We start from the raw sequence: 23,558 nt of genomic DNA, 5'->3' as shown, positions 1-23,558 counted from the left end.
TATGGTGGACATAGTAAGGCTGTAATATTTTGGGTCAGCAGATGGTTTTATATATTTGCTTTGCAGTTCAACAAATAATGCATCTTAGCATATTTTAAAATTGCTGCAACTGCTATACTTATGGCCTAGGAGAGAAATACATCAAAAGACTTCTGATAACACATAAAAATGAACAAAGATGCTGAAGTTACTCTACAAGAAGATATGTCAAAGAAATAATCAATCTTCCCATGTTTTCTTCCGCCTGCTACTTCTGTAGCTTTTCTTCTTCCTTCCTAATTACAAACCTTAAACAGAATTCGTGCCTCATATCAAATTTACCGAGTATCATGATTCTTCCAAGTGGTAAAGATACCTCAAGACAAATGCTGGGCATAGAAGCCACAGGGCATAAATATGCAAAGAAGTAAAAAGCTAACTTTTTCAAACAATAAGGCTTCTCTCTCACTTACCAACTTCACATTTCCCTGTATGGCCCCGGAAGATGACTGGTTAGCCAGAGACGGGTAAGATTCCTCAAGGGAGGAACAACCTAAGACAGACACAGTCGCAGGGGGGCCATCAGGTGAGAAATTGGGGATCAACAGAGGTGAGGCTTAGAACCTCACCCCCTCTGTTCTGAGAGAAATCTTCTGCATACGTGGATGTTTTATTGCCCTGGTCTAGCTTGGATTAACACATAGTCTACAGGCACACACCTGTTTATCTACATTTGCTCTCTTACAACACTAAACTATGTTTTCTACCTTTATCTTGTATCTACCTACCACTTCAGCATTTTATTAAAAATAATAATAATAAAGAGAGAAATGTGGTATCCACATATAAATCAAGTATAAAAACCAAATGAGTATTCATATTTGAACTGTTTATAGTTCATAATGCATGAGCAAAACCGAAGGTTTCTGTGATGGCTGCCCTTGTACTGTTCACTATGTAACTTATTCACTATGTAAGAATTTGTTCTCCATGTAAGAACTTGTTTGTTATGCCTCAGAAGATTGGAGACTGACGAAAATTAGGCTTGGGGTGTATTAATGATTGTGCATTGAGCATTGACTCCCCTATACAGAATTTTATTGTCGTTAACAACCATTTGATCAATAAATATGAGAGATGCCCTCACCAAAAAAAAAAAAAAAAAGGACAGACTTCCAATGGTAAAATAAGTAACCGGGATGTAATGTATAGCATAAGGAATATAGTCAAGATATTGTAACAGCTTGGTAGGGTGATAGCTGGAACCTAGAATTATGTATATAAATGTTCTACCACTGTGTTGTACACTTGAAACTAATGTAATGTAATACTGTGCGTCAACTACCCTTCAATAAAAAATAATTATTTATAAAAAAAAAAAAGAACAAAGATGAACACAATAATACAAAGTAAAATGGCTAGTAGAGAAAATACCTAACTAAACGAGTACTTGTTTATATGCATTGTGAAAATTTTCTGAATTTTCTAAACTAAGTTGCTTGAGCTTACAAACTTGTCATTCATTTTCAGAATTATATGATGCATTAAAATCACTAGTAAATATTTACCTGTATATATCTTCTCAGTTTTTGAATATGTTTTTGAAAAAGGAATTCTTTTCTGCCAGGCTGAACCATTATATGATGTTGACATATATTTATCTGAGAAAAAAAGGAGACTGGAATTGAATATTTTATAACTTTAAAATCATAGTGCAGGAGAATTTCTAAGTTACTCTTTCAAAGCTAAGGCATCAGGGACATGAGTTTATTAAGGCCATTTAGGTTCTCAGTGAACATGGTTACACATCTCTTAATTAACTGCCTTGTTCCTCATATTAGGCTCTCTCCCATGAGGCTAAGCTAGACGAGAATATGGTATCTCAATGTAATGGAAAGATTACATTGATTTTCTTTGCCATGATTTTACAATTTTAAAAAGCTTTTTTAAAAACTGGGAGGAAGGAAGCAGAGAAGGAAGAAAAGCAGAAAGGAAGGAAGGACAACCTGGAAGGTACAGGCAAAGTCCCTTTTCCTTCCACGAACTGACATCATGATGGCAGTAATCGCTCTGCCACAGTGAACTCTCTGCCCCGGGAAACCAAAGCATTTATATATTGACTTGGTCTTTAAATGTCTACTTTCCTCTGATGGCTCTGTATTTGAACAGTTAACTAACAGTGATATATTTGTGTTTTCAAGTATTACCACGCAGCTGTGATTCTCAAAGCATGGTCCACAATAATACTACGGATTTAATTTGACTTTCCCTGTGTTGACATTTGCACGAATGGTGCGAAAGCAATAGTGAGTGTAATTGCAGCCACCTTCACACAAATCTAGATAATGGCACCAGGCAGTTCTGCTGGCCAGTGTATTCTTCACAGGTGTCTGCTCACAGTAAAGTAACAATAAAATTAATTTTTTAAAATTAGTAAATAAAATGAAAATCCTGCTTTACTTATTGGTATCCTTATTTTTATATGTAAATCCATACATCATTCTATTCTAAAACAAGTAGAAGAAAAACAATTTAAATAAAACTAACTTCTATTTAAATTATAAAAGAAAAGACCTAAAAGAAGCAGAGTTTTTACTTATATTTCAGAAAGTACACAACATTCAGAACTCCACTGACTAGACTGTGAACACAGGAAAATACAAACATGAAATCACAGGGTGTGAGTGGACTTTGCAACCCAATTTTAAAAGAGCAAAATTCATGTGAGACAGAAAGAAAAAGAGATTTGGTTCTCTACTCCCTTGAGGCCTGTACTGCCTGACACATACTGTGATTTTGCCTATTACATGATGCAATGATTTAGAAGCAATCTGTGTATGCTGGAATAGATAAGAGGTTGTCAAAGATAATTGCCATTAACACCCAAACTAACCCTTTCCGAAAGTAATCATGAGGTTCTCAAGAAAAGCTGAAGCAATAGCATGAAGTGATCATTGAGCAATGTAGTTAGTGGAACAAGACAAGGTCAACCATTTGAAAACAATCCTCAAGAGTGAAATAAAGCTATCCAGGGGGAACAGAGTGCTGTGCTCTGAGACAAAACTCTAGGGAAGTTCAACAACAACTGATGTCACCCAACATGTTTTCTTCCATATCCTTTAAATCATGTGTACTCCTACACATGGAAGAAATCCCTCCACTAGTTTTCTAAGATGTTATGGTGGTGATGGCCTCAAAAAAGAAGAGAAAGTGGGTAACAGTGAAGATCAGTTGGACCATCCAGAAATTCCATGGGGATGCAGACTATAGACATGAGTAAATTATGTAAGTAATGATCCTCACCAGGACAGCGGTTGGGTTTGGGTTCCTTGTTAACATTGTCTTTATTGTAGGAACTGTTCATGGGCCTGCTGTGAGAAGGTGCATTCAACGAGACAGGTTTGACATCATCTCTCTGAGCATGGATATAGGTTGCATTTTCAGCATTTCTGTTTTTATAATTGCGATGGTCCCTCATTTTATTTTGGGGATTTAGTGCCTGTACCGCTGTAAAAGAAAGGGGGAAGGGAGTGAAAGAAAAAAAAGAAGCTGATTTCATGCCCATAATTAACACATTGCATTTTTAAGTGCTTAACAGCACAATGGGAGACAATATAAGCTAAAAGAACTAAGTTTATTGAAGTTGGGTTGACATCTAAAATAACATCGCACAGTCATGATGAGTTTCTCAGGTAGAAAATACTATTTCATATTTAATCTCTTTTCAAATTATCAAAATATCCAATATAAAAGAAACTTTACCTCTCTGCAATCCTTGGCCAGGAAAGTTCTTTGGTTTATCATAAATCCATTTCCTTTTTTTCACACCTTTAAAATCAGGCTTCCTCACTGGCTGGACATCATACACTTAAAGAAGACACAAATTTTTACAGTTTTTTAAGAGATGCTTTCATCTGAAAATTGCTGGAGGTGATAATTACATGTCTGTGCATTCACATGTCAAGCAAGAGAAAAAAAAATAATGCATCACCCTAACACTTTTTTTGGTAGAACAAAGGGTGATTTATTTTAAGTACAAAAAAAAAAAAAAAAACTATCTTGGAAATTGATGAGAAAACTTTCAATAAGTAGTACTCCTTAGAGGAAAAAATGCTTTTCTCCAAAGGAAAGAATGGATTCTTTTAAAAGAACATACAATTACATTCCAAATGTTGTTTTTGAGTAGTTTTAGAATTGTTATTTTGAGCACTACTTAAGATAGTGACTTAAGGCAAAATACCTCTAATGAATTTTACCTTATTGTTTTGAGATCTTAAGAATTTGGGTGTATGGATAGTTTGGTGAAACAAATCTGAAGAGTCAGATTCTGTATGTGTTAAGATCGCTATATCGTTCATATTTTACTTGCATTATTTACATCGAAAAATGTATGTACATGCTCAATTTTCCATGAATTTCTAAGGTACAGTTTTACAGAGAATCTTAAACAATGGTAGAGAGGGGCATTCTTCGTTATTTCTTTGTTTGGAGATCATGAACATTCCCAAGTAACTACTGGGCCGAGGAAATGAACCTCAAGTTCTCAGTGTGATGACATTAGCTCACTGCAGTGGACTCATTAATCTGTCTTTGCCCTAGTTCTGTATTTCAACGTATGTGTTAAACCTTCAGTGATGCTGGGGTTCACCGCCTCTTCTCCAAATATCGTACTCCACCCTTACTCTCAAGCTCCCACTCCTAGGATTTGGAAACTATATTTTTAACAAGTAAGCTGGACTTCTAGGAGTAAACCATCGTGGGCCTTCCCTTCAGTTCCTAACTGGGATCCAAGAATATTACAGGGGTTCAATAAAATGAAAGAGGGGAAAGAAGGAAAGAGGAAAGGAAATGAAGGAAGATTCATTATTCTTAATTATGTCAAGAGAAGTAGCTCAGAGTACTGAACGGCAAGGAGAAGCCAAATCCAGAAAAATAATCCAAAACATAATAAAAACCTGCCAACATAACCCACTATGGGTTACATTTAAAGTGCTATACTAATGAATCTTCTGAAAAGCTGGCATATTATTAGTGTTAACACCTAAATTAAACTAGTGGGAAAGTATGTAATTTACTAGGACCTACGTCATAATTCATTGTCAGAGTTAGTAGAAGAATATTGGGTTTTTAATTCTTAATCCTGAATAATTTCCAAACCTTCCTTTTTTCTTTCTTTTTAAAAATTCTATTTAAAAAAAGCAAAACAAATCCATGGTAAGACAAATATATATATATATATATGGCCAAAAATTATAGAGCTAATGTCTCACTTGAAGAGGGATCCACTCTGCACTTCACACTGACATTCTCAGTAGCATTTAATACATGCTTTGTAGCTACTAGTTGGGTAGTCAGGGAACACTCTGGATCAGGGTTGTCCTTGTTATCTTTCAAAGCAAATTAAGAAAATAAAATGTCAATATTAGTAGAAGTGTTTCAGTTGGAATTTCACTTTCAAACATATGATGAGTGCACCTCTTTAAAAAATATGTATGTATATTAACTTTTACCATGTATCCCTGAAATTCCCTAATTACCACATTAAGTCCCCAAAGCTTGTCATTAACAAAACATTAAAAATTCGGAAATACAGCCATTATCTTCAATATGTAAGTTATATATTTCTGGCAATATTTTTAATCCCTCCAAAGTGTTAAAAGATTATCAGTGTAACATCAAATGGTCTGATTTAAATTAAAGTTCCAGAAATATTTAAAATGTAACAACTTTCACAAATTCTATGCTTACAGCTGGGCTATCCAACAGAGCTTTCTACAATGATGGAAATCTTCTAAACCTGTGCTCTCTGAAATGATTGCCACCAGTCACATGTGGATGCTGACACTTGGAATTTGGCTAGTGCAAACTGAAGAGCTGAACTTTTCAATTTTACTTCATTTCGATTAGCTTAAATTTACACAGCCACACGTGGATTGTGGCTATCATTATTGGTGTAGTAAGAGTTCTTGTTTTTATTTTTCCTTTTGGTGGTTTGGGCAGACTTTCCCATCTCTGAATGAGAAAGAGGAAGAGAGATTTACAAGTAATTTTCCATAAGAATAATTTGGACACAAGTGCCTTAATCTATTCTTGAGGACATTTATTTAACAGTGGAGAAAATAGTAGGTAAAATTAGTTAATATTTGAATGGAGAGTATGTGAAGCCATCCTGCCATCCAGTTACAGGACTGGTATACTTTTAGTCTGTGACTAAGCTGCCCAGCACAGAGGTACCAGCTGGGATTTTGTAAGCATAGTAAGAGCAGTATAGAACTATAGAAGATGTATTTTATTATCATATCTCTTGATTAGTGATAAACCAAAGCTGATAATAATTATAAATGGGGCTGTCATGAGATTAATACTCTTCACAGTATTAATAAAAAAGCTTTCTAAGAAAATTCAATCATACTGAGTATTTGAAGCTGGAAAAGAAACTAAAGTTAGGACTTGGTATTACCATTTGAGAGAACTAAGAACTGCAGAGCTAGCAAGACTTGTATGGAGTCCAACAGTCCAGTATTTCAGATAAGGACATGAACTAAAAGAAAAGTCCCATTGTCAAACAATTAGGGACAGAGTCAAGGAACCTTAGGGCTCTTAACTCCTATTTAGTGCATTTAGTAGTAATATATTTTTATTTATTACCTTGCCTCTTGTATTGGTTTCTAAAGCAGTCTAACTTTGTGAATAACTTGTCTATTCAAATTACAAATGGATTAAAATTATAGAATGATAAATTACCTTTAGTATCTGAACGTTTTGACACGGTGATTTCTTTCTTTTCAGTTAAAGCTTTATTTTTGTCTACTCCAAGCACAATGATCCTCTTTCGGACGTGGCAGTCACCTCCTAGGACAACACCTTACTGTCAGTGGCAGTGATGGCAGTAAGTTGTACAAAACCATCTTTCAACACAGGATTATCCACCCCCTACAATATCCCTTTTTACCCACTTTTGTCAAACACTTCTCAGTGATACCATCCCCATCTCTATTCATATCATATATGTTTAGATTAATACATGTGCAAATTTGAATATGAATATTCAATATGTACACTTGCATACAGATAATTTGCAAGAAAATTCATAGTCAGCACATTTTCCTTTAATGTATAACAATCTTTATTTCCACTTCTTCCACCCTTTAGAGATACAGTAAATATAATTTATCTTCCATATAATATCTTCAGAAATATGAAAGTCATTTTTTATGTTCCTTAAAGGTCTTCAATTTTTCAAAATAAAAATCCATACTTGCTTTAAATACTTATACACTAAATTTTCAGATCCTTCACCATACAAGTTACCCTTCCTAACATAAAATATGTTTCAAGTAGCCTTCTTTAAAAATGACACCAAATATGGACTAGAGTATACAGAAATCAGTGGAACTGCTATAATAATAGTTCACATTATGGAGCATTTTTCTATTTGTCAGAGACTCTGTTGAGTACTTTAAATGAGTTACCACATTTCATTATCTTCCTATACTACTCCTAATAATTCAGGGTGAATTTACCTTAGCTATTTGGTAGCTGACAGATGTTACTGACTCATTTGAAACTCTGTGGCTGACAAAAAATACGTTTTTCTTCACCATCTCTATCATGTCAGCTCTTTCCCAATTTTAAGAAAACCCGCCATGACTATCTTGAAACTAAATAAAATGCAAGACTTTATGTTCATCCTTCTGTGAGTTTACCTTGTTAAATTTGACTCATTGTTCCAGCATATTAACTTCCAGTCATCTCTAAATTTTAAATACATGTCCCCATTCATCTATTCAGTTGTTTAAACATAAGATTATTTATTCTACAAATATGTATGGCAAGTACATCATGTACCAGAGAGTCTACTGCAGGGATTCATTTACAGCAATTGATTATATACAGTTCTTGGCCCCAAGGACCTTACTCAAAGCCAGCAATAAAAATGTCAAAAAGATTTTGAAGAAACTAAGTTAGTTATGAGAGAGAAAATTCAAACTCATTTTTAATATGATATATTCAGAATCAGCCAGTAATAAATTAACTCACCTCCATTTTCAAAAGCAGCAAGGTCAGTCCTTGGTTTTCCATCCAATGATGCTTTCATCTCCCCTTGCTTTTCACATAGGCTAAATTTTTTTGGAACTGTAAGACCATCCCCTAGAAGTTTTTTAAAAAAGAAAAATCATCCCGGGAACTACTACATGCTTACATAAGTTTGTGATAGAATTCATGATGATAGTAAAACCCTAAAAGTTAATGCAAGTGTTGTTTGCATGGTGATATGATGGAAAGTAGATTTATAAATACATAAATTTTAGGCAAATGCTTTAATTATCAGGAAAGCAGCAAGCAAATTTATTTGCATGTGTGGATAATTTATCAAATGGCAATTTAAAAGTTCAAGCCTTCTAACACTATAGTTTGTACATAATACATTTAGTCTATTTGATTTGTTTTTCACATAATGAATTGTGATACTTCTTTTGTTTTTATTTATATACCATGAAAAGAAAATGAGTAAAAACTATTTGTGTTTACTACTGACTAAAAAATGCTAATTGAACTGTGGTAATTAAATAAGTCTCACCATTTTTCTTATATAGCTCTAGATAATTTTCTTATAAAATATACTATTAAAAGGAGAATAAAAGAGAAATGAAATTGTAATACCACATGTTATTCTGGATTGGATTCTAAACCAGAAAACTCTACATCTATTACACAGGGAGAATTGCTTCCAAAGAAATATGTAATCATAAAAGCAAATTATTTACAGAATTACTGCATGGGATGCAGTGTCACCATGTGTTTATGAAGGCTCCTCATTCTGTGGCATCTCTGGGAAAGCATAATTATATTAATAGCAGCTTTTCATGTTAAAGTTAAGGTCCTCTGAGAAAAGCACTTCATTCTCACTCTCAATTCTGATGTCTTGTCATTTAACTCTAGTGTACATCTTACTAAATAATTCACAGCCTATTGGACTGAGTATCCTTCACAAATCACCTTGAAGCGTTGCCTTGTCATCCCTTACCTTCTTGCAATTCACTGCCATTTTCCAAAGGCTTTTCTAATTCTATTTCTGCTGTAGAGGTTAGGCTTTTTGATGATGAAATATCTGGAGAAGTATAAAATCTGTAGTATTCACCTAATCTCCCATAAGAAAAGTGATAGTTAGTATATCTGTCACATCAAATATTAGAAAAATTCACAAATGTTTGATTTCTTACCAGATTTGTAACATATCTCCTTTATTGCTCTTTGTTCTTCAATTTCTTCAGGGGTCATTGTCCATAAACTAGATGCATCTATAGGATATATTTTTAAATTAAATTGTTCCAATGCCAAATAATATGAAAATTTATAAACCATAATGAAAAATTCCAAATATTGTTTTCATGGATGGATTACTGTTTTTTTTTTAATATTTAAAATCAGTGATTTCCATACTGGCAAATGTTTCTAATTGCTGTTTTTCATGTATTAGAATCGGTTGAGAGAAATTAAATGCCTAATCATACATTATGCGTCTGAGATGAGAAGCAGGGATAGACTCACTTGCTGAGATCATGTTCTTTGGAGGAGAATGTGGGTCTGGGGATGCGGAGCTACAGGAGTAACATAAAGGAATGAGTAGTTCTGTGTAATACTGAGCACAGAGGCTGTGGTGGTCTGGAGCCCACAGGATGTGTTCAAGGGCAGTAAGGAAGAGTCTACTTTTCTGCATGTTTCTCTTGTTTGTGTGCATCTACTGGCACCACAGTTTTGTGATGATATGGGAAGAATAGGATGCACTAGGCTGCAGAAGACCTGGGTTCTAATGCTGTTTATAATTTGGCAAGGTTTCCTTGGGATAATACAGACGGTAGCTTTTGTAAACTATAAAATACTCCATGTATATCTAGAACCTCCAGGATTAAATATGAGACAGATGTAAGCATATATCAGACAGAAGGATATGCCAATATTTAGTTACATATAAATAAAAGATATATAAATCAATTTTATCAATGTTCAGTTATATATAAATATAAGAGGTTATGAGTACCCCTATAAACAACTGTACATATTTAAACATGAGATCTGTCACCCAGCTATTATACAAAAACCTTCAGTCCAAAAGAGCATAAGCATGTGTAGACATAGAACAAATTAGAACATAATGATTTTAATATACTTAATAAAATTAAAACCATTTTCTCACTCAAATCTGCCTTATATACCATGAACCTCTAACAGTTAAACAAATGTATGAAATATTGTGAGGTCTTTTAATGTGCATTGTAAATTGAGAAAAGGCTTACTAACCATTTTGTTCATCATCATCCTCCTCTTCTTCCTCAAAGTTAATTTTTATAACTAAAGGAGCGTGAATGGGTAGTGATATATTCCTCTGAGGTTTCAGGGGTTCCTGACTCTGGGTTGGGGGTGGAATTCCTTGCTGAGTTTCTTTCTGTAGTCTAATACCTACAAAGAAAATGCAACATTTCAGGCTTTTCAACATATGTATTATGCACATGTTCAATGATCAACCATTGTTATCCTGATTTGCTACATAATTTGTTTAAAAAAAGATGTGTCTCCTTATTTCTGTAAAGGTTATTAAACAAACTTACAAAAAATGTGAACAATTTGCTAGTTCATAGGCTTTAGATGTTAATTATAACCATAATTTAGTATACTAAATTTTTGATATAAATGCAAAGTGATATTACTGTATTCTTACATTAGATCTGTGGGATAAAAATAACTAGTTGCATTACAACAAATTAAAAAAGACAAATTTACATAAGGCATAGTTTATAATGGTAGAATATGTATGTCCAAAAAAGGAAAAATAATCCAATGGTTCTCATTTTCTGTGGCTTGGGGGATGATTTCTTAAAAGTAAGAAGAATGATATTTTCAAATTCTTCTATTAGCTACACTGCAGATTGGCCAAAGTCCTAGATTATATTTAAATGTTCTACAACCTTCAAAACCAACCTGCAACTAACAGAAAAAGCTGGAGAACAGTTGTCTTCTAATATTGCTAACTCAGCTCCCATTGTTTTCTAAACTCGTAGTTAACAAATCTGGCTAATTATCAGAACCAACTAAAGAAATTATTCAAAACATCTTTCAGGTCTCTGCTTCTGAACTACTGATTCAGCAGGTCTACATTAAAGCCTGGAAATCTGATACTATTTTTTAAATGTTTTAAGTAATTATGAAATCAGCCAAGTTTAGAAACGACTGCTCCAAATCAATGATCATCTTAGCAGGGTCCTGGGTTATAGGAAGCCTTTGGTGGATATGCCATCTCAGTAATTTGAAATAAATCAACCCTATTCCAGATTTTCAATTTCCACACATTTTTCCTTTAAAATTGGTTTGCTTGAGAACAGACCTGAGTTCACAAAAGCCTTTCCTCCAATATACAAAAAAAATCTCCTACCCTTCACACATGTCAAAATTTACTATAGTACATTGACCAAAAAAGAAATCTTCCTTTCCTGCTTAATCAAACTTCCATGAACCTGTAGGGCTTTCTCCACTATCTTGATTTATATGACATTTCTACCAGTAGAAAATCATGGTGTGGTAGGCAGAACAATGGCCCCCAAACACGTCTATGTCCTAATCCCTGGAACCTGTTTATATACTAGGTTCTGTGGGAAAGAGAAATTAAGGATGCAGATGTATTTAAGGATGCAGCTATCTTAAAATTGGCAGGTTATCCTGGATTATTCAGGTAGGCCCAATCAAAAGGGTCCTTAAAAGTGGAAAAGAAAAACAGAGGAAGAAAGCCAGGAAAAGAGATGTAACAATTGAAGCTAGGTCAGAGTGATGCAATGTCAGAAGTTTACTACTCATTGCTGACTCCAAAGGTAGAGGAAGGGGGCGTGAACCAAGAATACAGATGTTCTCTAGAAACTAGAGAAGGCAAAGAAACAGACTCTCTCCCAGAGTCTCCAGAAGGACTATAGCCCTTAATTTTAATCCAGACAAATCTGCACCTAATTTCTAAACTATAGAACTGCAAGACAATAAACTTGAGGTGTTGAATCCACTTGGTTAGTGATAATTTATTACAGCAGTGACAGAAAATGAATTCACATGGTATTAGAAATTCACATGGTATTAGAAATTCACATGGTATTCATGTTGGAATGTTTTGAATTCAAATACACTGTCGTAGTTAAGAATTTTCGTTGAAGAATTTGCTTCTTCTATTTCTGAACTATTGTTAAAGAATATATTACTCTTGAAGAGAAGTCTCATACATCAATGATACGAGAGCACTAATAAGAAACTCTGAAGGGAAGACATGGTTTTAAACAAACCTTTTTAGCTATTCTCAGTGTTTTCCAATAATTATCATCAGTTGTAAAGAAAATCTGCACTAAATATTTGAAGCAATAAATGTGAGTCACATTTTTTAAAAGCTTTATTGAGATATAATTTGCGTACGATTAACTCATTTAAGTGTTCAGTTGGAAATTTTAGTATATTCATAGAAACCCAAACCCACCAGCAGTTAGTGTTCATGTCTTCCCAATGTCCCCAGCCCTACACAAGCACTAATATGCTTAGTTTCTATGGATTTGCCTATTCTGGATATTTCATGTAAGTGGAATCATACAGTATGTGGTCTTTGGTACATGATTTCTTCCACTTACCATAGTATTTTCAAGCTATATCCATGCTGTCATCTATAATAATACTTCATCCCATTTTATAGTCAAATATACCACAATTTATCTGTTCATCACAGGATGATACTTAGGTTGTTTCCACTTTATGGGCTGCTATAATGTAGATACAAACATTTGTGTTCAAGCTTTTGTGTGGATGTATGTTTTGCATCTCTGGGGTATACACCCAGGAGTGGAATAGCTTGGACATATGGTGACTCTATGTAGCCTTTTGAGGAACTGCCAGGCTGTTTTCCAAAGAAGCTGTACCATCCTACCTGTAATGTATGAAGATTCCAATTTCACCTCGCCCTTATCAACACTTGTTATCCTTTTGATTAAATCATTCCAGGGCATATGAAATGGTGTCTCATTGTGGTTTTAACTTACATTTATCTAATATTAATGATGATGAGCATCATTTAATGAGTTTACTGGCCATTTGTATATATTTGAGAAATGTCAATTCAGATTCTTGCCCATTTTTAAATGGAATTGTCTTTATATTACTTCTATCACACTGGTTCTCAGAGATGATTTTGCCACTGCCACAGTAGGACATATTTGGCAATGGCTAAATGTAGTTTTGTCTGGGAAGATGCTAATGGCATCTTGTAGGTGGAGGCCAAAGATCCTTCTAAACATCCTGCAATATGTACGACAAAGAAATATCCAGCCCCAAATGTCAATAGTGCCAACACAAAGAAACCTGTTCCATCAGGTTCTCTGTGAATTATTGTGCCCTTAATCCCCTTCTCTTCTATGAGTTTAATGGTTTCATGACTTAATTCAGGTCTTTGATCCATTTCGAGTTTACTTTTGTGTATGGAGTTAGTCAATAATCCAGTTTCATTCTCTTAGCATGTAGCTGTCCAGCTTTGCCAATGCCATTTGTTAAAGAGGCTGTAATTTCTCCATTGTATACCTATGGCTCTTTTATCATATATTAATGGGTCATATGTGTGGGTTTATATCTGGGCTCTCTATTCTGTTCCATTGATCTATGGGTCTGTTCTTGTGCCAATACCAAATTGTCTTGATTATTGTGGCTTTGTAGTAGAGCTTGAAGTTTGGGAGCATAATCCCCCCAGTTTTATTCTTCCTTCTCAGGATTGCTTTGGCTCTTCAGGGCCTTTTGTGATTCCATATGAATTTTAGAACTATTTGTTCTAGTTCATTGAAGAATGGTGGTGGTTTTTTGATAGAGTATTGCATTGAATCTGTACATTGCTTTAGGCAGAATGGCCATTTTGACAATATTAATTCTTCCTATCCATAAGCATGGGCTGTATTTCCATTTAATGTTGTCTTTTTAATTTCTCTCATGAGTGTTTTGTTTTCAGGGTATAGGTCTTTCATTTCCTTGGTTAGGTTTATTCCTAGGTATTTTATTCCTTTTGATGCAATTATAAATGGAGTTATTTTCCTGATTTTTCCTTCTGCTAGTTCATCATTAGTACATAGGAATGTAACAGATTTCTGCGTATTGATTTTGTATCCTGCAACTTTGCTGAATTCAGTTACTAGTTCTAGTAGATTTTCGGTGGATTCTTTAGAGTTTTCTATGTACAATATCATGTTGTCTGCAAATAGTGACAGTTTAACTTCTTCCTCACCAAACTGAAAGACTTCTATCTCTTTGTGTCATCTGATTGCTGTGGCTAGGACCTCCAGTAGTATGTTGAATAAAAGTGATGAGAGTGGGCATTCTTGTTTTGTTCCCAATCTTAAAGGAAAAGATTAAGCTTTTAGCCATTAAATATGCTGGGTGTGGGTTTGTTGAATATGGCCTTTATCATGTTGAGGTATGTACCCCCATATCTATTTTGTTAAGAGTTATCACGAATCAATATTGAATTTTTAAAATGATTTTTCAGCATCTATTGACATGATATGTGATTTTTGACCTTTTTCTTATGTGATGTATGATATTGATTGATTTTTGAATATTGCACCATCCTTGCATCCCTGGAATAAATCTCACTTGGTCATGATGGATGATGTTTTTGATGTATTTTTGAATTCAGTTTGCTAATGTTTTGTTGAGGATTTTTGCATCTATGTTCTGCAGCGATATTGGTCGGTAATTTTCTTTTTTTGTGGGATCTTTGCCTGGTTTTGGTATTAGAGTGATGTTGGCCTCATAGAATGAGTTTGGAAGTATTCCCTCCTCTTCTACTTTCTGGAATACTTTAAGAAGGGTTTGATAAAATTCAGCTGTGAAGCCATCTGGTTCTGGAATTTTGTTCTTAGGTAGTTTTTGATTACCAATTTGATTTCATTGCTTTTAATTGGTAGGTTCTCTGTTTTTTTATTTTATTTATTTTTCTTCAAATATTGAGTGCAAATCTTTTATTAGGGTCATATCACCACATAAGAAAATATCTTTTCATTCTGTGGCTTATCTTTTAATCCTTTTAATGGTGTTTGCTGAATGGAAATATTTATTTTAATATATCCAAATTTACTCATTCTTTCTTTAATAATTTTTTATGTCCTTATTACCTTCTGAAACCTTTAAAAATTAGGTTTAATATACCTAGAATTGGTTTTTAGATACAGTATAAGAGTAGTCCATTTTTCCCTCCTTAACTGAAAAGGCCATCCTTTACTCATTGCTCAACCATGATACCTGTTACAAATCAACATCTCTGCAAGGATTCATCTCTGCAAGGATATTTTTCAGCTTTTCATTGTGTTCCATCTGTCAATTTGTTTAGCCATTGGCCAATACTACACTGTCCTAAAGCCCACCTAAAGCCTATTTTAGGCTTTCATATCTTATTGAACAAGTCCTATCATTTTATTGTTTTTGAAGCAGTCTTGACTATTCTTTGTTCTGCATTTCCATACAAATTTTAGGAGCTGTTTGAATTTTTATTGAGATTGTTTTTCTTATATTTATTTACATAGATGATGAGTATCAAACAACTATGGCAATTCAAATGTCATTGGATGTCAGTAATGAAAAAAGGTCAAGTACATCCTTTGCAACTATTTAAATTTATGATGAGTTTAGTTAGTGAAAAATATTTTATGGAATAGTTCATTAAAAATAAAGACCACTGCTTATTATACTTTACAATTCAGTGCATGTCAGAAGGAAAAATTGATAGTATGGGAAAGATAGTACATTTAATGACCAGAAACTACACAGTTAGAAATATGGAATAAGAAATTCAGGTGAATTACTTGGTAATAAAGTAATGCCAAAAAAACCTTCATTCAAATAGCGGTTAAGTTTACCTCTCTGTAATGGCTCAAACAATGGTGTGCTGAGAACTTTGGTACTTATCATTATGCCTTTGTTGATCTGCAGTAACTTTCCCTTGACAGCCCAGAGACTGAAGGGTTTGCATTTCAAGGAACAACGGTAATGTACTTCCCATGAATTTTATAGAAATTAATAGCTTTTGTCACCTTTATTTTTCTACCCAAAGTGTAGCTTCATGACGCTATCATCAACTGCAGTATGTTCAGATATATCACATCTAACTTTCTGAAAAAGGTATTTTTTTTATTTTGGTATCATTAATCTACAGTTACATGAGGAGCATTATGTTTACTAGGCTCCCCCCATCATCAAGTCCCCCCCACAGTCCCCATTACAGTCACTGTCCATTAGCGTAGTAAGATGCTATAGAATCACTACTTGTCTTCTCTGTGTTGAACAGCCCTCCCTATACCCCCCCTACATTATGTCTGCTAATAGTAATGCACCCCCACTTTTTTTTCCCCCTTCTCCCTCCCTTCCCACCCATCCTCCCCAGTCCCTTTCCCTTTGGTAACTGTTAGTTCATTCTTGAGTTCTGTGAGTCTGGTGCTGTTTTGTTCCTTCAGTTTTTTCTTTGTTCTTATGCTCCACAGATAAGTGAAATCATTTGGTACTTGTCTTTCTCCACTTGGCTTATTTCACTGAGCATAATACCCTCTAGCTCCATCCATGTTGTTGCAAATGGTAGGATTTGTTTTCTTTGAAAAAGGTATTTTTTATATTATGAAGTAAACATGATTATTTTTGCTTGCCACAGTGTTATTCCTTCCCTTACTTTAGGTAAAGGACATAAGCTTTCCTTGAGAGAATCACCTTTTCCCATCTTCAATCTAGTTGAATGAGGATGACGTCTTAGCCCCAAGACTAGCCATTCCCATGACCTAAACAGTTGTTAGGGGTGAGCATGTTTCCCTGCCTCACTAGATGAGGTTCAAAGTTAAGGCTTTAAATGGAAAAAGATTTATTTCTTCTAAAGTTTATTTAGAATGATGATGATTGTGATGAAAATACAAGTGCTTACTCTCTGCCAGGTACTCTTCTAAATTATTAATGTTGGATATCAATTCTTAAATTCCTAAAACAATCCCATGACATAGATATTTTCACTGCCTATTATGCAGATGAAGAATCTGGGCTACAGACATTAAGTTGCCCAAGGTTGCAGTCACAAGTACGTGGCAAGCTGAGATTTTTAACCCCGGTCTGACACAGAGTTAGTTTTCCATCTTTACTTATCCTGCCTCTAGGACCTACATCAGAGGCTTCTGGGGCAACCTCAGTACATGAAGAATTTTGTCTAGCCTGGAGCCAAGCAATGGCAAAGGAAACCCTGGATCCAACCTGGTCTGACATCAGCTCTGTCCCTAATCTCTTTAGTTACATGAGCCAATAACTTCTAGTTTTCCCTTAAATCAGACTGGCTTTCTCTTAAGATCAGGGGTATGCTGGGGTGGGGTCAGACCAATATATGGGAACAGATTGCTAAATTTTCAGGCATTTTGTAAACCAATTGATGTTACATTTGTGGTGAAATCATCTATGGCAATGTATTTCCTCCAAGGAAACTTAAAAATGTAGCCTTTTTTCTGTTTGTTTTTGGTAGAGTGGACATGGGTAGGAGAGTCAGTATTAAACATTTAACAGGGCACCACGGCTTATAACCAAGACAGTCTTGTTTAGTACATATGACAGACTACTGTGTCATGCCCAGACATTTCAAAAATGAAAAACTGCTGTCTGCTTTGTCAAAATTCAAAACAAATAATTTTCAAATAGATGTCTTGTATGCTGTCAAATGCAATCTTTCTTGCTATAAATCCTTTCCATAGCTAGAACATAAATGTAGAGGTAAAACATATAAGTTACCAGAATCTTTTGCGTGAACAATTCAATTATTTTTAACTAAGTTAGTTGTTTTTAATTATTCTCTCTGGGATTTGGGCGCTATCCTTTCCATTGCTTGAAAGTATAAAAAAGTGCTTATTTTTGTATAATTTGTAGGTACTTCAATTCTTTTTAATCAATTCTCAGTAATTTATTAAGAGCACGCATGTGTCATGGTTTGTCTAGGACATGAGAAACACATGCATAGATTTTTAAATATACTGATTTCATCTTCCTTGTAGTTTTATTGACAAACCAATTTAACTGGGAGTAAGCAACCAAAAAATTCCCACTGAAGGGAGATTCTGCAAAGTAACTGTCCTGAACACCTTAAAACGTCAATGACATAGAAGGAAATAAAATACAGGGAAATACAGATATTAAAGAGAGATGACAACTAACTGCAACAAATGATATCTAATTGAATCCTGAATTGGCAAACAAAACACAACAAACAACTATAAGACTACACTGTGCAACACATGATCCTGGAAACTTGACAGCTTGATAGAAATTCAGTGTCTCAGGCCCCAGCCTTGACATGCTAAATCAGACTGCAATTTCACTAGATCTCCAGGTGATCCCTATGAATATTAAATTTGGAGAAGTACTGCTATAATGATCATGGTTGACAACTATGGAAATTTGAGCATAGACTGAATCTTAGACATTAGTATTATATCATTGTTAAATTTCCTGTATATGAGGGTCATATGTGTAGTGTAGTTATGGAGTTGCTGAAGTATTTAGGGATGAAGTGTCAGGATGTTTGTAACTGACAAATAGTTCAAGAAAAAAGGTATATGCATATATATGAACTTGTACATTATATGAACATATATGTGTACAATAAAGGAAAGAGAGAAAGTAAATGACAAAATGTTTATTGGCAAATCTGTTGATGAGGACGTGGATAGGTAGTCATTGAACTATTCTTGCAACTTTTCTGTAGGTTAAAATTTTTTTGAAATGAAAAGTTGGAGGAGAAAAAGTACACTGATGTCTGAGCTCCAGCATTCATCAATTTAACTGTGGCCTTGGTGGTGATCGGGAGCTGTTTTGGGTTTTTTAATTTTTTTTCTTTGTTATTGTTAGTTATTGTTGTGTTTTTAAGCTCCTTAGGTGAGTCTAATTGGGAGGCAGAATTGAGGACCTCTGGATTGGGTGAACACCAGATGGAGTACTGGGGCTTCTGGGCTTCAGATAATTAAGGGAACAAGTTCCACTGATGTATGGCCAGAAATAAATTGAGAAAATAAAGAGAAAGAAAGAGAAAACTTTGTTTGGGAATACACTTAACTCAGAAATGCTAGAAGTAGTCCATTGTTTACTGGAAATTAAAGCGAAAAAGAGAATCTTCTGTGAAATGTAAAGGACCTTAGTAGCTCCAAAAGAAAAATATAGGGCAGTGTGGAATAAAATTCCCTCGGAGGAAGCCAAGTTAGAAGGTCTCATGGGTAGGCCCATTCAAATGACCAAAACGACTGGAGTACTCTATCTGTGTTTTTGGGAGACAGTTTTAGAGTCAGACAGAACTGTGTTTGAATTCATGTACAGCCACTTATGCGATGTGCTATCCTGCCTAAAATATTTAGCTTCTCTAGGCCTCTGCTTCCTCATTTATTGTGTTTTTTTTAAATTAAGGTATAATTATACACTCTTACGAAGGTTTCACAAGGAAAACAGTGTGGTTATTACATTCACACTTATTATCGAGTGCCCCCATACCCCATTGCAGTCACTGTCCATCAGTGTAGTAAGATGCCACATAGTCCCTACTTGTCTTCTCTGTGTTACACCGTCTTCCCCATGACCCCACACATACCATATGCACTAATTATGATACCCCACAATCCCCCTTCTCCCTCCCTCCCCCACCCCTCCCCTTTGGTAACCACTAGTCCCTTCTTGGAGTCTGTGAGTCTGCTGCTGTTTTGTTCCTTCAGTTTTGCTTCATTATTATACTCCACAAATGAGGGAATTCATTTGGTATTTGTCTTTCTCTGCCGGACTTATTTCACTGAGCATAATACCCTCTAGCTCCATCCATGTTGTTGCAAATGGTAGGATTTGTTTCTTTCTTATGGCTGGAAAGTATTCCATTGTGTGTATGTACCACATCTTCTTGATCCATTCTTCTACTGACAGACATGTAGGTTGCTTCCATATCTTGGCTATTGAAAATAGTGCTGCACTAAACATAGGGGTGCATATGTCTTTTTGAATCTGAGAAGTTGTTTTCTTTGGGCAAATTCCTAGGATTGGAATTCCCAGGTCAAATGGTTATTTCTATTTTTAGTTTTTTGAGGAACCTCCATATTGATTTCCACAATGGTTGAACTAGTTTACATTACCACCAGCAGTGTAGGAGGGTTCCCTTTTCTCTGCATCCTCATCAGCATTTATTTTTCCTAGTCTTTTCTATGTTGGCCATCCTAACTGGTGTGAGGTGATATCGCATTGTGGTTTAAGTTGCATTTCTCTGATAATTTGCGATGTTGAGCATCTTTTCATGTGCCTGTTGGCCATCTGAATTTCTTCTTTGGAGAAGTCTGTTCATATCCTCCACCCATTTTTTGATTGGGTTATTTGCTTTTGGGCTGTTGAGGAGTGTGAGTTCTTTATATATTTTGGATGTTAACCCCTTGTTGGATATGTCATTTACAAATACATTCTCCCATACTGTAGGATGCCTTTTTGTTCCGCTGCTGGTGTCCTTTGCTGTACAGAAGCTTTTTAGCATGATGTAGTCCCATTTGTTCCTTTTTTGTTTTGTTTCCCTTGCCTGAGGAGATGCATTCAGGAAAAAGTTGCTTATGTTTATATTCAAGAGATTTTTGCCTATGTTTTCTTCTATATTGTGGGGTTTTAAGTGTATTTATTTTACAGTTTTCTGTGATGATTAAATAAAATTAGGCATGCTAAGTGTCCAGCTTAGTCCTTTCACATAGAAAACACTTAATTTAAGAGATTATTTGAAAACACTGAATATGAGATTTCCTCATTTCTCACAGCCTTACTTCATTTTCAAAAAATCATAATAAAATTTCAGTTTATACATTCCTCAGGAGAAAGGTTGTGGAGGTCTCAGACAGAGCTAACAAATGTTAGGCCTAGGGAATTAATATTTGAGTACCTGCCTTAATTGTTTTGCAGGTTTAGAAGTGCTTTGGACTATGGATGAGAAGAGACAGTGTCCATTAAACTATTTAAAAAACAATAATTAGATGATGGCTTTTCAAGACTTAGAATAAAAAGGTCATGTACACATATTCATTTACGAGAGATGTTTTTAAAGTGAGCTAATCCAAAGTTCATTTAAAGTGGCCAAATAGTCAGTTGTTAAAGGCATCTTTAAGACACTGCCTTAGGATTAATGAGAACCAAATTATCCCAGTCCATACTCATTATAGAAAAATAACATGGCTCTTAACCAAGGAGATGAGCAATTGCTTCAATGTTTGAGCTACCATGTTTTGAACAAATGGTTTCTTAGCAAAATGTAGGAAGTTTCTTAAAAGGAAGTTTGGCGAAATCCACTCTAATGTATCTCATAGGAAAAAGAGCAAGTGCCTAGCTTGCAAAGAAAACATGAAACATACTCAGAAATGCCTAGCAAATTCTTATAATTAGAGCAAATATCTGCTGAATTTTGTTTTCTTAGCACTGTCATTTGGTTTAGCAGTTATTTGCTTTTAAACTTGGAGATGACAACCATAGAGATTACGCCTCTTTTTTAAATGTCCACTTGGGAATATTTAAATAAAGTCTCTTTCAAAAGTGTCCAAAATTTTTCTTAATTTGTTAGCAGATGAAAGTATAAATTGCGAAAAAGACTAATTGGCAGTTTTATATTCTCAGACAAAAAGTGCAAAACTTCATAATTACACTTAGTGCTTAAAGGTGACATACAACGGCAAATCAACTATTGAAAAATTGCTTTCTGCAAGTGCCTTATTCTTGAAGAGCACAGTGGGTGACTTAGCATTGCTGTGGCTCCAACTCACCCACTTAATATGGATCACCTGATATGTCTCAATTCTTCAAGCAGAAGCCCTAGAAATTGTCTTCAAACTGTCACAGTTTGCACATTTTAAATTAAATATCTAAATTTTATCTTACTTTAACCTGAGACAAAGTTACACATAAACTGCACAATGTGAATTGATACTGAATTATATTTTGTAACTGAAAAGTTTTGTCATAATCCCACCCTGAAATTATCAAATTATATGTATTTACTGAAACATAAAAAGGTGGGTTTTAATAAAGGTACAGCTTTATAATATAATCTTTGTTAAAGGTTAGAAGATTTATAGTCCCAGTTTTAACTAATAGGAACCTTGTTGGATCAGTGTTCCTGGAAATATTGTAGGAAATATTAGGTCCACAAAAGATCAAATTATACTTTCTGAGGCATTCAAATATTTCCAAAATGAATAGATGATAAAGTAGTTCAATACGTAATTCAACTGGGCATGGTAGTTTCCTAGTCTGGAAATTAAATCCTCTTTCCTACAGCACAGAAAGGTGTCTGGGCAGAGGAAAAACAGTTGTCTGCTTAACACAAATGCATAGTGTTGAGGACTTGTTAGGGTAGAATTAGCCACCATGTGAAAGATAATATATGTTCCTATGTTAGGTGCTTGGGATTCATCAATGAACAAAATAAAGACTCCTGCTCTTATGGAACTTTCATTCTATAGGGAGGAGTCAGATAACAAAAGATGTAGTAAACAAGTTAATTATATTTGAGAAAATTATAAGGGATATGACAAAAAGAAAGTAGAGCAAAGCCAGGAAAATTATGTAGGGAGGAAGTGGGAAACTTGACTACATATCAAATAGGGTGTTTGGGATAGACCTCATTTAAAAGTGATATCTGTGCAAGGCCTTGAAAACGTGAAGGAGACAGCCATGAAGATACTGGGAGAAGAGCACTTCCTGTGGAGGAGCAAGGGCAGGCTACCCCAGGATGTGCCACTTCAGTGTGCAGATTACAGGTTGCAGAGAGATGAAAACAGTCACGGCCCAAAAGACTCAGAAAGATACCTCCCTCTTCCCCCAGCAACTGCATAAAAAGGATTTACATGGAAGATCTGTTTTATCATAAATAATTACACTATAATATGAACTAGGAGTGGTAGACAAGGAGGAATTTAGCAAAGTGTATTTGATGCCGGGGTTCTTGTTTGCAGAGCTGAAGAATGAACTCTGCAAACACTCAGGGTAGGAGGGCAAAGTAGAGGCTTTTATTTAGAGGTAAACTGAGAGGACAGAACTCCTGGCTCACGCTGGGAGGGGACAAGAGAGTCCGTGGTTGGCTCATTGTCTAGGGGATTTATAGTCGGTTGAGGATTTTCAGGCATCTGGATGAAGGACTAGGGGTGCAGACTTGTACCATCTGCCCTGCCCCCAAGGTGTTCTGGGTTGTTGTCTGCTAGAGCTGTTTACAGTTGGGATTGCTTACCAAATTAGTCTTTTGCCTATGTTGCAGATTACTTGATTAGGATTAGAGAAGGGAAAACAGCACATAGGTACAATTAAAATAAACTGGGCCTTTTAGGAGGCTAAGGTAAATTTTACATTGTCATGATATAATTGATATAGTGAAGTCACGCATTAGGCTGAGATGCTTTTCTTTATTTGCAGAACACTCAAACATTCCAGGCCAAGTTGCTCCTGGCCTTTTGAGGTTTAACTGATTTCACTGAAGATGTCTATATACCTAGTGTGGTATCTTTACCCTA

At 35.0% G+C, this 23,558-nt stretch overlaps 1 protein-coding gene across 2 annotated transcripts in view; it reads right to left on the bottom strand.

Annotated features, from left to right (window-relative positions):
• Positions 1-23,558, bottom strand: part of C10H12orf50 (chromosome 10 C12orf50 homolog) — a 33,348-nt gene that overhangs the window by 2,772 nt on the left and 7,018 nt on the right. Inside the window, exons 3-11 of one of the 2 annotated variants that reach the window (XM_057486896.1) lie at positions 10,282-10,440; positions 9,204-9,281; positions 9,008-9,121; positions 8,020-8,130; positions 6,724-6,831; positions 5,250-5,366; positions 3,742-3,846; positions 3,283-3,486; positions 1,548-1,640 (exon numbers count right to left, since the gene is read on the bottom strand). In XM_057486896.1, the coding sequence (XP_057342879.1) occupies positions 1,548-1,640; positions 3,283-3,486; positions 3,742-3,846; positions 5,250-5,366; positions 6,724-6,831; positions 8,020-8,130; positions 9,008-9,121; positions 9,204-9,281; positions 10,282-10,440 (1,089 nt within the window). The remainder of the gene's footprint in view (positions 1-1,547; positions 1,641-3,282; positions 3,487-3,741; positions 3,847-5,249; positions 5,367-6,723; positions 6,832-8,019; positions 8,131-9,007; positions 9,122-9,203; positions 9,282-10,281; positions 10,441-23,558) is intronic. The other variant, XM_057486897.1, reaches the window with a different exon arrangement.

The sequence above is a fragment of the Manis pentadactyla genome, chromosome 10, assembly GCF_030020395.1.
Source record: "Manis pentadactyla isolate mManPen7 chromosome 10, mManPen7.hap1, whole genome shotgun sequence".
In the NCBI taxonomy this organism is placed as follows: Eukaryota; Metazoa; Chordata; class Mammalia; order Pholidota; family Manidae; genus Manis; species Manis pentadactyla.
Note: the sequence above shows the minus strand (reverse complement) of the source record. Positions and strands in the feature narration are given on the sequence as shown.